Genomic DNA, 19315 nt, shown 5'->3' with positions numbered 1-19315 from the left:
TAATGTTCCTGAAGGTAACGTTTCCTCTCTCTCCTGTCATGGTGTCATCAGTCCTGTGTTGTATATGTAGTGAGACAGAGAAGTGTGTAATGTTCCTGAAGGTAACGTTTCCTCTCTCTCCTGTCATGGTGTCATCAGTCCTGTGTTGTATATGTAGTGAGACAGAGAAATGTGTAATGTCCCTGAAGGTAACGTTTCCTCTCTCTCCTGTCATGGTGTCATCAGTCCTGTGTTGTATATGTAGTGAGACAGAGACATGTGTAATGTCCCTGAAGGTAACGTTTCCTCTCTCTCCTGTCATGGCGTCTTTTCCCCTTTGAGCAGCGTCAGCGTTGTGTTTGTAGCCAGAAGCTTCATAAACTGACTTTTTATCCAGTTTTAAGACACTTTCTACATCCTGGTGTTTTTAACTCTATATTTGAAGCGGATGAAGGATTTTAGTCCTCGGACGTCTGGATCTTAAATTCTCAGAGAAACAAGCTGAGCTAACGTTACCGAACAGCCGAACAGCCGAACAGCGTGTAGGAGAAACTCTGCTTTTTCAGCTATCAAGCTCCTCTCCAGTGGAACCAGCTTCCAGTTTGTGTTCGGGAGGCAGACACCCTCTCCACATTTAAGAGCAGGCTAAAGACTTTCCTTTTTGATAAAGCTTATAGTTAGGGCTGGCTCAGGCTTGCCTTGGATCAGCCCCTAGTTATGCTGCTATAGGCTTAGACTGCCGGGGGACACCTCCCTGCTCTCCTTCTCTTCCTTTCTCCTCCCCTCCCTCTCTTCTTCTCCCTCTCTATCTGTATGCATTTATATAAATGTATGTTACTAACTCATCATCCGGGGCATCATACCCGGAGTGTCTTTCTCTCATGTGGCAGGTTGCCACTGATAAAGAAAAAGTCCAGGCGAAAATGTTGAGGCTTTTTAGGCTTAGGTGTTAAAGGGTTAATTGTTGGTTTCTTTTAGGAAATTTTTCCCTGTGCGATGCAAGGGTCTAATGACAGAGGGTCTAAGGACAGAGGGTCTAAGGACAGAGGGGGTCTTATGTACAGTCTGTAAACACTGAGAATAATGTGTCATTTGTGATATTGGGCTATATAAATACATTTGAATTTGAATTTAACCTGCTTCATTCACTGTTTTTACTGCAGAGCCTACAGATCAGTGTAAAAACAGGTAGCTGACGTTAAAGCTACAGCTCACAGTGTCCGTCAAAATTGAACCACCATGTCTCGATCGCCAAATTAAGGAGCAACAGTGTTCCTGTAAAGTTGGGTAAATCTTTATTCATGGTAACAATCATCAAATAGTGAAAGCAGCACGTGTTAACATTCAATACAATACAGCTAAAAATGCTAATACTAATTAATGATGTGCTAATGTTAGCGCCACAGGTTTTACAGAGAAACGTACCGTTTTAGAAATATACATCTCCTTCAAACCTCTAGAATAACTAGAATCACTACAGCCTCTTTTAGTGCCAACGTCTTTACTACGTCTTCACTACATGTTAACTACGTCTTTATACATCTTTATACGTTTTTACTACGTATTAACTACGTCTTTATACGTCTTTATACGTCTTTACTACGTGTTAACTACGTCTTTATACATCTTTATACGTTTTTACTACGTGTTAACTACGTCTTTATACGTCTTTATACGTCTTTACTATGTGTTAACTACATCTTTACTATGTCTTTACTACATCTTTACTACGTCTTTATACGTCTTTACTACGTGTTATCTACGTCTTTACTACATGTTAACTACGTCTTTACTACGTCTTTACCACGTGTTAACTACATCTTTACTACGTCTTTATATGTCTTTACTACGTCTTTCCTACGTCTTTATACGTCTTTACTACGTCTTTATACGTCTTTACTACGTCTTTACTACGTCTTTACTACGTCTTTTCTACATGTGAACTACGTCTTTATGTCTTTACTATGTCTTTATACGTCTTTATACATCTTTACTATGTGTCAACTACGTCTTTATACGTCTTTACTACGTGTTAACTACATCTTTATACATCTTTACTACGTGTTAACTACGTCTTTACTTTGTCTCTATACGTCTTTATACGTCTTTACTACGTCTTTACTACATGTGAACTACGTCTTTGTCTTTACTACGTCTTTATACGTCTTTATACATCTTTACTACGTGTCAACTACGTCTTTATACGTCTTTATATGTCTTTACTACGTCTTTATATGTCTTTACTACGTCTTTACTATGTGTTAACTACGTGTTAACTACGTGTTTACTACGTCTTTATACGTCTTTACTACGTCTTTATACGTCTTTACTACGTCTTTATACATCTTTACTACGTGTTAACTACGTCTTTACTACGTCTTTATACGTCTTTACTACGTCTTTACTACGTCTTTCCCACGTCTTTATACATCTTTACTACGTCTTTATATGTCTTTACTACGTCTTTATATGTCTTTACTATGTCTTTATACGTCTTTATACATCTTTACTACGTCTTTATATGTCTTTACTATTTCTTTATACGTCTTTATACATCTTTACTACGTGTCAACTACGTCTTTATACGTCTTTATATGTCTTTACTACGTCTTTATATGTCTTTACTACGTCTTTACTATGTGTTTACTACGTCTTTATACGTCTTTACTACGTCTTTATACGTCTTTACTACGTCTTTATACATCTTTACTACGTGTTAACTACGTCTTTACTACGTCTTTCCCACGTCTTTATACATCTTTACTACGTCTTTATATGTCTTTACTACGTCTTTATATGTCTTTACTATGTCTTTATACGTCTTTATACATCTTTACTACGTCTTTATATGTCTTTACTATTTCTTTATACGTCTTTATACATCTTTACTACGTGTTAACTACGTCATTACTATGTCTTTATACATCTTTATACGTCTTTACTACGTCTTTATATGTCTTTACTACGTGTTAACTACGTCTTTACTACGTGTTAACTATGTCTGTATACGTCTTTACTACGTCTATATGTCTTTACTACGTCTTTATACGTCTTTATACATCTTTACTACGTGTTAACTACGTCATTACTATGTCTTTATACGTCTTTATACGTCTTTACTACGTCTTTACTACGTGTTAACTACGTGTGAACTACGTCTTTACTACGTGTTAACTACGTCTTTACTACGTGTTAACTACGTGTGAACTACGTCTTTACTACGTGTTAACTACGTCTTTATACGTCTTTACTACATGTTAACTTTGTCTTTACTACGTGTTAACTACATCTTTACTACGTCTTTATACGTCTTTACTATGTCTTTATACGTCTTAACTACGTCTTAACTACGTGTTAACTACATCTTTACTACGTCTTTACTATGTCTTTATACGTCTTTATACGTCTTTACTACGTCTTTACTACGTCTTTACTACGTGTTAACTACGTGTGAACTACGTCTTTACTACGTGTTAACTACGTCTTTATACGTCTTTACTACATGTTAACTTTGTCTTTACTACGTGTTAACTACATCTTTATACGTCTTTACTACATGTTAACTTTGTCTTTACTACGTGTTAACTACATCTTTACTACGTCTTTATACGTCTTTACTACGTCTTTATACGTCTTAACTACGTCTTAACTACGTGTTAACTACGTCTTTACTACGTCTTTATACGTCTTTACTACATGTTAACTATATCTTTACTACGTTGTTATACTTCATAGCTGGAGGCAAAATAAATCAAAGATCGGAGGCAAACACGAATCTCCTGAGAGATTAAAGTTTAATAACCACTAAAGTTACACATTTGACATGTTTTCTTGCTGAGTTTAAATTTTATAGCATACCAGATGTAAAAAAAAGACAACTATGGTTAAACACGATAATAAGACACAAGGATTGTTGTGTTGGTGCTGGTGTTAGCGCACACTTCATATCGGATGAGTTTTAATAAAGTATTGTCTGTTGCAGGTATGGATATGTGTCCAAAGTTATGTCATGCCCAGAGACCGAACGCAGAGGAAATTGTTTCCTACAATTACCACAGGTGCAATAGTTATCTAAAGTTTCTCTTTACACGTTTGGTTTCTCTATCAGGTGTGTAAATGTCGTTCAGGTAATCCATTGAGTCAGCATGTAGGGTTCAGCGTCAGCCAATCTGGTCACGTTGGTTAAAGTTAAGCCTCTCAAGTAACACTTGCTAGCCAGCGTTAGCTAACATACAGTAGATTAGAGAATTATTCGGCATCAAACTACGGTCTGCCCACAAAAATACATCATCATGTTTACTATTAAAGGGCTAATTACACAACGTTAACGACGACTAGCTCGAAATCCATAAAACCAGCCTGAAAATGAAGAAATCTGAAAATATCGCACAAGAGTCTACGCAGCTGACCAAAGTTGGTAAAAAAGAAAAGCTTAATTAATTACACAAGAGAAGAATTTGTTCATTTGTGGAATCTGTTAATTATTCTGTTCTTGTCTTCACTTCCTGCAGTTTGTAATTATTCAAAACGAGCACTAAGGAAGAAAAGTTACAAATAAAACCAGCAGACTCAGATTTCTTCCCTACTGACGGACGGCAGGCGACTGTAGGTGTCGGTCCAGTAGGTGACGTAGTTGGATCTCAGGTCGTAGCTGAAGAGACCAAACAGACAAATTACTCCAAGTGTCCTTTAACGCTAAACTGTCATCTTAAATTCTCAAAGCTTTATTGTTTCCTTCTCAATAAACGACAGTAGAATATAAAACAGATTCAGCTAGTAGAGCAGTATGAAAACACAGTTAAATAAAGAGCAAAGAACGACTACCAACAGAGTAAAGCTGAGCAGAGTACAGCTGAGCAGAGTACAGGAGCGTACCTGACGGAGGACTTGGTGATCTTGTGGTTGATGGTCAGGTAGGGTCGGTGGGCTTTAGTCAAGGCGGGCCAGGTTGCTGGGACTCTACTGTTACCTTCATTGGGATCACTGGACAAGAGAGTTTACATTACACCAGTTTCAGAAACTACTTCAAACTGATTCAGAACACTTTCACATGTGTCTTTATTTTTTTTTACATTTTTATTTATTTATTTTACTTTCTTTTCAAATATTTTTCAAACATTTCTTTCGGACAGTTTGTTTTATATTTTTTGTTGATACTTGTCTGACTCTTTTTGGACATTTTTTACATAGTCTTTAGTCTATTTTTGTACATTCTTATGATATATATAAAGCGTATTTAAGTACGTTAAGTGCTCGATAAATAAAATGTATTATTATTATATGTTTTGGGGTGCATTTGGGATTAAAACAATTAGTTAAAATTATTAATAAAATATCAGAAGGGACTTCAGAAGTATTCAGATCCTTTAATGCAGTAAAAGTACTGCCACACAAAAAATACTAAACTAGAAGTAAAATAAGTAAAAGAATTATCAGCAAAATGTACTTAAACTAAAAGTCACATCAAACCGGTGTTGAGAATGCATGCTGGAAGCTTACCCGGTCCTGGCGAAGTTGGTCCAGTACGCGATCATGTACTTCGACAGGTCTCGGTGTCGGGGGAAATAGACCAGTGGCGTGGCGAAGGGTTTCCCGAACAGGTATTGCAGGTCCTCGCCGTGCTCCGCCTCCACCCAGCGAGGGAATCCTGGGATACGAGTCTTCATGTTGAACAGGTAGGAGTAGGTACGAGCGCCACTGAGGGACAAACAACAACTCAGGATCTAAAGATATCTTTAAGACACTGCTTTTACATTATGTGTGTATGGTTTCTAACATATGTTATGATCAATGATCACGCCCAGAAATGTATTTTCATTTTCTACTTGATTATTGATTTACTAATAACCAAATATTATAGTTTGTTTTACTTAAATTCAACAACAATTCCCTTTCCACCTATAAGGTGGTGTCATCAGCAAAAAACAAACACATTTTAACAATTTACAAATACTGTTCATATACAGTATAAACAGTTTGGGGCCCGTCACTGAACCTTGTGGTACCCCACATAAATACAGAACCTTGTCTGCTTCCGTATCATTCATCAGGGACATTGAATATGTCGCTTTAAACCAATGAGAGCTTACCTGGTGTTGTTGGCGTGGAGGTTGAGGGCGATCTGAGTGGGAACCAGGAACAGGAAGTCAGTCTCGATGTCGGCCACGGTCTTCTTCAACACCTCCGGCTCCGGAGCAATCCCCCAGTGAGATGAGTAAACATCGAGGGCCGAGTCGACGGCGGTGGTTCCCTTCTCTTTAGTCAGACCGACCAGCAGACCACTCACGTCCTTTCTGAGGACAAACATTACCATTTTATCTCTTTATCTCGAAATATCACAACTTTAATATGTTGTTTTGTTGAAATTGCAAATTCACGGGTCGAAATTGGGCTGCCTGGTTACTAGATTTATGAATTACTTGTGAGGAATGACGCAGCAGAATCAACCCGAGAACTTTGAGACATTTTGCTTTTATCCATATACAAATTTTCCACCTCAGCCAAGTGTAAAAGCTTTTTGCGATATTTCAAAAATGTTTATACCCAGGTTTTTTTAATGCGCATTAAAACAGAGAGAAAGAGTGGAAAAGTATGAAGTGACCAGTGAATCTATTTGTTATACAAGCAGAACATTGTGTTAGTAGACTCCTGTTGTTTTATATTGTGTGACTCTTGGTGTATTTAGGTCAGTTAAGGTAATATTATTTTTAATGAAAAAGTGACCCTTGTATTCTCGATATGGGATTGATTAGAGTTTGACTTGTTCATCTTTTGGACCAATAACTAAAATCTCATCTTTCTATGATTCATTTGGACAAAAGTTTTATTCGTCCTCACACTGATGTCACAGATGTTGTTTTTAAAGCAGAAAAGTGGCTGAATTCCTGATCGTCATCCAGAGGACGCCTTAATTTGCCTGTTTAGACACAATGTTTGCAGTGTTTTTAGTGGCCTCCGCTGTCACTGCAGAATAAAACACATTCATCTGCTTTGTGTGTGTTGACGTGAAAAGTAACCGCACAGTCTGTGTTATCTTTTCTCAACATGCCCTTAACAATATTTAATCTATACATTTGTTTTGTATATTAAGGAATGATTGAAAATTAAATGCTATTAAATCTGCCTTATTACAATTTTTAAAAGCGAGTGATAATAGATTACGTTGAAAATCTTATGAGCCTTACTGTAAAATGACAGACAACCACTGACATCAACATATATATGTATATATATATATATATATATATATATATATATATATATATATATATATATATATATACATATACAGTATTAAATAGAGAGTTCAGTGTTGTCTGCATAGTGACGAAACTTAATGTGTTTTTGTATCATGACTTTCATATATATTAAAATATAGACTGAAAGTCAGTGGGCCCAGAATTGAGCCTTGTGGGATTCCAAATGAGTAAACATATGACATTTTCTACCGTTTCTATTTTATTGCATGATGATAGATTTGTGTTGGTGATGAATTAAAGTTTTAGAACATTAGGTGTGAGCTCTCCTTGAGTTTTGGGTCTGATCCTGGTTTTGCATGTCTAACCAGTCAATTTTCTTTTTCTAATATGAAAGTCCCTACTTGTAGTTCTGAGGTGTTTCAGTACTCACACAGTGATGTTGCCATTTTTCATGTTGATAGAAGGAACGTCCACTCCAGCAAAGATGTGTCCGTCCATGCTGTTGACCCCGGCCATGTAATCGAACTCAGCCGCGTTGTGAAACAGCTTACTGGGATCATCTGGGATAAAGTCGCCGTCGACCACCGGAGCAAGTTCCATGAGATCCATGACCGTACCTGCAGGAGGAGGGACGGAGAGGTTTCCACCATTACTCACAAACTTTAGCTTGTTTCTGATCAGTCCAAGAGTTCATCTCTGCTCGACTTGCAACAACTTGCGTCCACATTAACGTTCATGAGCTATTTTTTTTATTAGTCTAAAGCGTTTACACACCGAGAGAGTGAAGAACACGAAAAGCCCAAATACGCGGTATACGGGAGGGTAGATATACAGTAGAGAGATAGATAGAGAGAGTGGGAGAGAGAGAGTATAGAGAGAGAGATAGAGAGTAGAGAGATAGACAGACAAGAGATAGAGATAGATCTATAGATAGATAGATAGATATAGAGAGATAGACATACAAAGATAGAGAGAGAGTAGTAGATTTAGATAGATATAATAGATATAGACAAAGATTATATATATAATATATTTGTATATATAGATGATATGGTGGAGAGAGAGATATATATTGTATATATATTATATATATAGATATATAGATATATATATATAATATAGATATAATATATATATATATATGTATACAAATATATAAATAGTCTGTAAATGTGTTACAAAACTATTCATTCCCAATCATGTTTCAGTTAATACAGATGTTGTTGTTCTGACCTTTTCCCAGAATCAGCAGCACGTCAATTTTCCCCCCCCATAGTGAGACCGACCGGGTCGCTCATCTTCAGACACGTGATCATCTCGTCTTCATCCTTCCTCCAGCAGCCGACTTTACGAGCGATCTGCAGGAACAAAAACAACATTTAATAAACGAAGAATCAGTTTGATTCACATTTACAAGCTATATATATATAATATATATCTATATTTATATGTGTTTATATATACATTAACATATATATTTATTTTTTATATATATCTATATTTATATGTAATTATATATACATTAATATTTATATATTTATATTTATTTATATCTATATTTATATGTATTTATAAGCTGAACGGTGTTTGTGGACCTTCTTAGTGAGAGCCATCGGGTTCCTCTGCAGAGCCCACGGGCTGAGGGCCACACCACACTGTGTGATCACTCTGCGGAATAAACCTTTACTGTAGGGAGACAGCATCTGAGGGACAGACAGGCAGAGAGACAGACAGACAGACAGAAAAGGTAAACATTTTTTTTAAGTTAACCTAATAACTTTGTATTTAATAAATTCGATCCGCATGTTTCAAATCCAAAAGTGTCCTAATAAATAATAATAATAATAATAATAATAATAATAATAATAATAATAATAATAATTAATAATCATTTAGGTTGCTCAAATTTTGATCGGTCAAATTCTGATTCTGATCTGAAGTTTTCCTATAATGTAGAATAATAATGTAGAATAATGATGTATAATAATGATGTATAATGTAGAATAATGTATAACAATAATGTATAATAATAATAATGTAGAATGTAGAATAATAATGTAGAATAATAATGTATAATGTATAATAATAATGTATAATAATAATAATAATGTAGAATGTAGAATAATAATGTAGAATAATAATGTAGATTAATAATGTATAATGTATAATAATAATGTATAATAATAATGTATAATGTATAATAATAATGTATAATAATAATGTAGATTAATAATGTATAATGTATAATAATAATAATAATAATAATGTATAATGTATAATAATAATGTATAATAATGTATAATAATAATGTTTAATGTATAATAATAATGTAGAATAATAATGTAGAATGTAGAATAATAATGTAGAATGTAGAATAATGTAGAATGTAGAAGAAGAATAATGTAGAATAATAATAATGTAGAATGTAGAATAATGTAGAATGTAGAAGAAGAATAATGTAGAATAATAATAATGTAGAATGTAGAATAATAATGTATAATGTATAATAATAATGTATAATGTATAATAATAATAATGTATAATAATAATGTATAATGTATAATAATAATGTATAATGTATAATAATAATGTAGAATAATAATGTATAATGTAGAATAATAATGTAGAATAATAATGTAGAATAATAATGTAGAATGTAGAATAATAATGTAGAATAATAATGTAGAATGTATAATAATGTAGAATGTAGAATAATAATGTATAATAATAATGTATGATGTAGAATAATAATGTAGAATGTATAATAATAATGTATAATGTATAATAATAATGTAGAATAATAATGTAGAATGTAGAATAATAATGTATAATAATGATGTATAATGTATAATAATGTATAATGTAGAATAATAATGTATAATAATAATAATGTATAATAATGATGTATAATGTATAATAATAACGTATAATAATAATGTATAATAATAATGTATAATGTATAATAATAATGTAGAATGTATAATAATGTATAATGTAGAATAATAATGTAGAATAATGATGTATAATAATGATGTATAATGTAGAATAATGTATAACAATAATGTAGAATAATAATAATGTAGAATGTAGAATAATAATGTAGAATAATAATGTATAATGTATAATAATAATGTATAATAATAATAATAATGTAGAATGTAGAATAATAATGTAAAATAATAATGTAGATTAATAATGTATAATGTATAATAATAATGTATAATAATAATGTATAATGTATAATAATAATGTATAATAATAATGTAGATTAATAATGTATAATGTATAATAATAATAATAATAATGTATAATGTATAATAATAATGTATAATAATGTATAATAATAATGTTTAATGTATAATAATAATGTATAAAAATAATGTAGAATAATAATGTAGAATGTAGAATAATGTAGAATGTAGAAGAAGAATAATGTAGAATAATAATAATGTAGAATGTAGAATAATAATGTATAATGTATAATAATAATGTATAATGTATAATAATAATAATGTATAATAATAATGTATAATGTATAATAATAATGTATAATAATAATGTATAATGTATAATAATAATGTATAATAATAATAATGTATAATGTATAATAATAATGTATAATGTATAATAATAATGTATAATGTATAATAATAATGTAGAATAATAATGTATAATGTAGAATAATAATGTAGAATAATAATGTAGAATAATAATGTAGAATGTAGAATAATAATGTATAATAATAATGTAGAATGTATAATAATGTAGAATGTAGAATAATAATGTATAATAATAATGTATGATGTAGAATAATAATGTAGAATGTATAATAATAATGTATAATAATAATGTAGAATGTATAATAATAATGTAGAATGTATAATAATAATGTAGAATAATAATGTATAATGTAGAATAATAATGTATAATAATGATGTATAATGTATAATAATGTATAATGTAGAATAATAATGTATAATAATAATGTATAATAATGATGTATAATGTATAATAATAACGTATAATAATAATGTATAATAATAATGTATAATGTATAATAATAATGTAGAATGTATAATAATGTATAATGTAGAATAATAATGTGTAATAATAATGTATAATAATGATGTATAATGTAGAATAATGTATAACAATAATGTAGAATAATAATAATGTAGAATGTAGAATAATAATGTAGAATAATAATGTATAATGTATAATAATAATGTATAATAATAATAATAATGTAGAATGTAGAATAATAATGTATAATAATAATGTAGATTAATAATGTATAATGTATAATAATAATGTATAATAATAATGTATAATGTATAATAATAATGTATAATAATAATGTAGATTAATAATGTATAATGTATAATAATAATAATAATAATAATGTATAATGTATAATAATAATGTATAATAATGTATAATAATAATGTTTAATGTATAATAATAATAATGTATAAAAATAATGTAGAATAATAATGTAGAATGTAGAATAATAATGTAGAATGTAGAATAATGTAGAATGTAGAATAATAATAATGTAGAATAATAATAATGTATAATGTATAATAATAATGTATAATGTATAATAATAATGTATAATGTATAATAATAATGTAGAATAATAATGTATAATGTATAATAATAATGTATAATAATAATGTATAATGTATAATAATAATGTATAATAATAATAATGTATAATGTATAATAATAATGTATAATGTATAATAATAATGTAGAATGTATAATAATAATGTATAATAATAATGTATAATGTATAATAATAATGTATAATGTATAATAATAATGTATAATAATAATGTAGAATGTAGAATAATAATGTATAATAATAATGAATAATGTATAATAATGTATAATGTAGAATAATAATGTATAATAATAATGTATAATAATGATGTATAATGTATAATATAACGTATAATAATAATGTATAATAATAATGTATAATAATAATGTAGAATGTATAATAATGTATAATGTAGAATAATAATGTATAATAATAATGTATAATAATGATGTATAATGTATAATAATAACGTATAATAATGTATAATAATAATAATGTATAATGTATAATAATAATGTATAATGTATAATAATGTAGAATGTATAATAATAATGTATAATAATAATGTAGAATGTATAATAATAATGTTTAATAATAATGTATAATAATAATGTATAATAATAATGTATAATAATAATGTATAATGTATAATAATAATAATGTATAATAATAATGTATAATGTATAATAATAATGTATAATGTATAATAATAATGTATAATAATAATGTATAATGTATAATAATAATGTAGAATAATAATGTAGAATAATAATGTAGAATGTATAATAATGTATAATGTAGAATAATAATGTAGAATAATAATGTATGATGTAGAATAATAATGTAGAATGTATAATAATAATGTATAATAATAATGTATAATGTATAATAATAATGTATAATGTAGAATAATAATGTAGAATAATAATGTAGAATGTATAATAATAATGTATAATAATAATGTAGAATGTAGAATAATAATATATAATAATAATGTATAATAATGATGTATAATGTATAATAATAACGTATAATAATAATGTATAATAATAATGTATAATAATAATGTAGAATGTATAATAATGTATAATGTAGAATAATAATTTAGAATAATAATGTATAATAATGATGTATAATGTAGAATAATAATGTATAATGTATAATAATGTATAATGTATAATAATAACGTATAATAATGTATAATAATGTATAATGTATAATAATAATGTATAATGTATAATAATGTAGAATGTATAATAATAATGTAGAATAATAATGTAGAATGTATAATAATAATGTTTAATAATAATGTAGAATAATAATGTAGAATAATGTAGAATAATAATGTATAATGTATAATAATAATAATGTAGAATAATAATGTAGAATGTAGAATAATAATGTATAATAATAATGTAGAATGTATAATAATAATGTAGAATGTATAATAATGTATAATGTAGAATAATAATGTAGAATAATAATGTAGAATAATGATGTATAATGTATAATAATAACGTATAATAATAATGTATAATAATAATGTAGAATGTAGAATAATAATGTATAATAATAATGTATAATGTATAATAATAATGTAGAATGTATAATAATGTATAATGTAGAATAATAATGTATAATAATAATGTATAATAATGATGTATAATGTATAATAATAACGTATAATAATAATGTATAATAATAATGTATAATGTATAATAATAATGTATAATGTAGAATAATGTATAATGTAGAATAATAGCAATGTATAATAATGTATAATAATAATGTAAATGTATAATAATGTAGAATGTAGAATAATAATAATAATGTATAATAATAATGTAGAATGTATAATAATAATGTATAATAATAATGTATAATGTATAATAATAATGTATAATAATGTATAATAATAATGTATAATAATAATGTATAATAATAATGTCAAATGTATAATAATGCATAATAATAATAATAATAATAATAATAATAATGTATAATGTATAATAATAATAATGTTTAATAATAATAATGTATAATGTATAATAATAATAATAATAATAATGTATAATAATAATGTATAATGTATAATAATAATGTATAATGTATAATAATAATGTATAATAATAATGTATAATGTATAATAATAATAATAATAATGTATAATAATAATGTATAATGTATAATAATAATAATGTAGAATAATAATGTAGAATGTAGAATAATAATGTAGAATAATAATGTAGAATAATAATGTATAATGTATAATAATAATAATGTAGAATGTATAATAATGTATAATGTATAATAATAATGTATAATAATAATGTATAATAATAATGTATAATGTATAATAATAATGTATAATGTATAATAATAATGTAGAATAATAATGTAGAATGTAGAATAATAACAATGTATAATAATGTATAATAAAATGTAAAATGTAGAATAATGTAGAATGTAGAATAATAATAATGTAGAATAATAATGTAGAATGTAGAATAATAATAATGTAGAATAATAATGTAGAATGTAGAATAATAATGTAGAATGTATAATAATAATGTATAATAATGTATAATAATGTAAAATAATAATGTATAATAATGTATAATAATAATGTATAATAATGTATAATAATAATGTCAAATGTATAATAATGCATAATAATAATAATAATAATGTATAATAATAATAATAATGTTTAATAATAATAATGTATAATGTATAATAATAATAATAATAATATAATAATATAATAATAATAATAATAATAATAATAATAATAATAATAATAAATAATAATAATGTAAAATGTATAATACTGCATAATAATAATAATAATGTATAATAATAATAATGTATAATGTATAAAAATAATAATGTATAATGTCCGTATAATAATACAACCTGCCTGTTGACGTACTTTAAAGTCGGGTTTTATCGTATTTTCACCACAACTAAAAGGTCTGTATGACCTCTGACCTGGAAGCTGGCACTGGCGGCTCCGGCTGATTGGCCGAAGACAGTGATGTTGTCGGGGTTTCCTCCGAACGCCGCGATGTTCCTGCGGACCCAGGAGAGGGCGGCGTGCTGATCCCACAGACCGTAGTTTCCTGAGAGGAGACGATCAGCTGTTTCCTGTTGCTCTTTAATGACTCTAATATTTACATGTCCTTTAATAATCCACTTCTTTTGCACTTTGTCTGTTTGATGTTTCGTGTGAAGCAGTTAATAGAGTTAATATACAATCAATATAAAAGGGATCAGAGTGTGACATACGAACAGATGTGATGCAGGATGGATATCATACACATATTCTGGGAATAACACAAAATGTTAATACTTTGGTCAAACTGAGTTTTGCGAAACATACGATCTTCACGTCATGTGTTGAATTTGACTGAAGACAATGTGAGGTCACAGTGACCTTTGACCCTGAAATTCTAATCAGTTCATCTTTGAGTTCAAGTCGACGTTTGTGCCAAACTTCCCCTCGAGGCGTTCCCGAGATATCGTGTTCACGAGATATCGTGTTCCCGAGATATCGTGTTCCCGAGATATCGTGTTCACGAGATATCGTGTTCCCGAGATATCGTGTTCCCGAGATATCGTGTTCACGAGATATCGTGTTCCCGAGATATCGTGTTCCCGAGATATCGTGTTCACGAGATATCGTGTTCACGAGATATCGTGTTCACGAGATATCGTGTTCCCGAGATATCGTGTTCCCGAGATATCGTGTTCCCGAGAAGCAGTTGAAGTGGAGATTATTACCATATTTATACATCGCATGTAAACACGAAGACGAACGGAAGGATTTAAAGCGTAATTTACGTCTCAGTCGGATATTCAAGCGGCTCATGTTTTCTCGACTTGCTCGACTTGTTAAATGAAACGGAGCAGCGACGGCCGGCGGAGAACTCGCAGCATAAACACGCTTTATTTTTCACCATTAACGGGAGATTTGTGCTGCGTTCAAGTGATGTTGAATAATCTGAATATATTGACCTGACGTCTGAAACATCAACGTGTTGCTGAAACTCGTCTCTGCAGCGACGTGGTGAACACACCGAAGTCGGAAGAACGACCGTCAGAGGAGCACCTGAAGGCCCCCCCCCCTGGGAGTGACAGCAGACGGTTTGTTATCAGCTTAACAGATAAACTATTGGCTCAGCTGCTGCTGTGTTTTGGGGGTGATGCCTTCACTGACCTCCTACAAGCTGCTGTTTATCACAGACTCAGTTACACAGACACATTTTCACAGAACCTTCCTGAGTTTCCGGAAGTCTTGCTGACGTCCCTGAAGATATTTCGACACCACATGAAGCACAATCTCGCAATATTAACGTTAGTGAAACATCGTCCGTGTGTCGAGTCTGCTCTTCTTTGTCTCGTGCTGCAGACATCCACTAAGTTTCAGGAAGTCATCCTGCTGACAGACAGACGAACAGATAACCGAGGCCATGTCTCGATATACAAATATATAAATGTACAAATATATAAATATACAAATATACAAATATATAAATATACAAATATATAAATATACAAATATACAAATATACAAATATATAAATGTACAAATATATAAATGTACAAATATATAAATATACAAATATACAAATATACAAATATATAAATGTACAAATATATAAATATACAAATATACAAATATATAAATATACAAATATATAAATATATAAATATACAGATATACAAATATACAAATATATAAATATACAAATATATAAATATACAAATATACAATATACAAATATATAATATACAAATATAAATATAAATATACAAATATATAAATATACAAATATATAAATATACAAATATATAAATATATAAATATACAAATATATAAATATACAAATATATAAATATATAAATATACAAATATACAAATATATAAATATACAAATATATAAATATATAAATATACAAATATATAAATATACACATATATAAATATACAAATATAATATAAATATAATATAAATATACAAATATATAAATATACAAATATATAAATACGTGTGCTCATGTCTTCCAGCCCTGTTGATGTGGTATTTGTCAGTAGAAGTTTAAATGTGTGTTTTCAGACCTGGCAGCCGGGCGTCTCCGGTGCTGAGGAAACCCAACGTCCCAACTCGATAGTTCACCGACACCACGATAACGTCGCCGTGGTCGGCCATCTCTTTCCCGTCGTACAGGGAGTCCCCGAGGATTGCCAGGTCGTTGGACGCCCCCAACAGGAAGGCCCCCCCGAACAGGTACACCATCACCGGGAGGTTCTTCGACACTGACGGAGAAACACAAGATTAATTAATATCCAAGTTTAACAAAAAACCTTTGAAATACGTGAAAAAAAGGCAGCTGAAGACTTTAACAATAAATATATTGTGAGTTATTTACAGAAGTATGGAGTCAGAGGAGTGCCATAAAAATATATAGAAAAGAATAAGAAAATAAATGTTGAAATAATATATATATATATATATATATATATATATATATATATATATATATATATATATATATATATATATATATATATATATATATATATATATATATACATACATACACACACATATATATACATATATATACATATATATTTGTATATACATATATACATATATATATATATATATATATGTGGAAATATAAAGACAAGTGAATAATCATAAATGAATTAATAAGCATTTTCACATTTATTTTCTGTTTTTCAATCTTTATTTCGTGTATAAGTTATTATTTCTTTATATTATTAAACTGAATAATTTTGGGTCTTGGACTGTTGGTCGGACAACAAGTGTGTGTGTGTGTGTGTGTGTGTGCGTTACGTACATTTTCGTCCCTGTGGAACGAAGATGTTCAGGTACAGACAGTCCTCGCTGCCCTTGGTTTTTGTCTGCAGCAGCGTCACCTGCAGGCAGCGATCCCGATATTTATCCGCCTTCAGGATTCCTGGAAACAACAAACATTTAAATTTATTTCCATTTTCTGTTTTATTCTAATTAACGTGTTATTTTGATCTTGATAGTTTTTGGCGTTGGTGTATTTGTAACTTTGGAAGGAGGCAGGCTAGCTGTTTCCCTCTGTTTCCAGTCTTTATGCTAAGCTAAGCTAACCTCGTCTTTCTGGGTCACTATAAAATCACGGCCTCAAATTTTAATAAATCAGTTCTGGTTCCAAAATGATGTTTTTATTTTATTTTATATTGTATGTATGTTCATTATTGAACTTCTGCACGATTTTATGTTGAACTAAATTGTGATTTCTGAATTTATCCAGATTAAAACTCATAGATTTTATAGAAAATTCTTAAAAATTCAATAGAAAAAAACTCGTAAATTTAAGACTTTAGTCTCAGAATTCTTTTTTTATATATTTATATTTATGAATAAGATTTAACATTTAAATCTCACAGAAAATCCAAGTTTATTTTAGTAAACGCATAATTTACGCTGAGCAACACTGGCCGGTCACCCACCGCTCCATCCAGGGTGAGGTGTCGGCTTCTCCCACTTTCCGGGAACGTCAGCGAAGGGGACGCCTTTAAAGACGTCGACACTCCGGAACAACAAACTCATCCTGTGGTTCTTCCCCTGCAGCTGCCCCCCCTCCGTCTGCACCACGCCCAGCTGCACGCACACACACACACACACACACACACACACACACACATCTTTAAATGTTGTTTTTATGAAGAAAACACAAACATTTATTATTTTTCGTATATTAAATGTTCGGTTTAATGATAATAATAATAAAAAACACAGAATAATAACATGTGTGTCTGTAGAATGACAATAAAAGCTCTTTAACTTTAAAACTTTTATAAAGTCAGACTCACCTTTGCAGCCGAGGCTGCACTCAGACATACCCCGAGCAGAAGCACCAAAAACATCTTCGCCTGTCTGTGTGTCCAGCTGTCTGTGTGTGTGTGTCTGTGTGTCTCTGTGTCCGCCTGTCTGTGTGTCTGTGTGTCCACCTGTCTGTGTCTGTGTGTGTGTCTGCAGTCCCACACTGACCTGCTACTTATACTCTGTTATCTGCAGCTCCAGCAGCATCACGTGTGTCGGCGCTCGATGCAGCGTGTTGTCCATCAAACGCTCGTTTCAGCTGTAACTCTCATAAATCGTTATTAACATTATTTCTGTGTTCGTCTGTCGATGAAGGGCGAACTTTTCTACGTGTGTCTAATATTTCACACACTATCAAACTTTTGTTTTGGGTAAAATCGTATTTTCCCTCTTTCACTGTGTTGGGTCCTCCTGCAGATCTGTAAACACTGAAGTGTTTTATCTCTTTATTTTCAGTATAATGGTGCCTCTATTGTCGGATTGTTTTGCAGCTTCATTTCCACCATTATTGATTATATAGTATATTTTACTTATAACTATTTTTAAATATATTAAATAATGTTCCTGGTGGACCCTGAGAAATGTTTCCAGATTGGGAGATTTGTGTGGCTTCAGGACAAATACTTTCTAAATACTAAAGT

General features: G+C 29.5%; 1 protein-coding gene across 1 annotated transcript; it reads right to left on the bottom strand.

Moving 5' to 3' along the window:
* Positions 1-3739: 3739 nt before the first annotated feature.
* Positions 3740-18816, bottom strand: LOC115004747 (bile salt-activated lipase-like). The gene is given in 13 exon segments (XM_029426418.1): positions 3740-4630; positions 4855-4962; positions 5479-5676; positions 6069-6272; positions 7609-7795; positions 8412-8448; positions 8450-8536; positions 8774-8881; positions 14776-14906; positions 16907-17104; positions 17656-17775; positions 18302-18452; positions 18665-18816. Coding segments are annotated over 13 exon segments (1665 nt in total). The 5' UTR covers positions 18719-18816; the 3' UTR covers positions 3740-4548.
* Between the last annotated feature and the right edge of the window lie 499 nt (positions 18817-19315).

The sequence above is a fragment of the Cottoperca gobio genome, unplaced genomic scaffold, assembly GCF_900634415.1.
Source record: "Cottoperca gobio unplaced genomic scaffold, fCotGob3.1 fCotGob3_176arrow_ctg1, whole genome shotgun sequence".
Taxonomy (NCBI): Eukaryota; Metazoa; Chordata; class Actinopteri; order Perciformes; family Bovichtidae; genus Cottoperca; species Cottoperca gobio.
The sequence above is the reverse complement of the archived record's forward strand: the minus strand, read 5'-3'. Positions and strand labels throughout refer to the sequence as shown.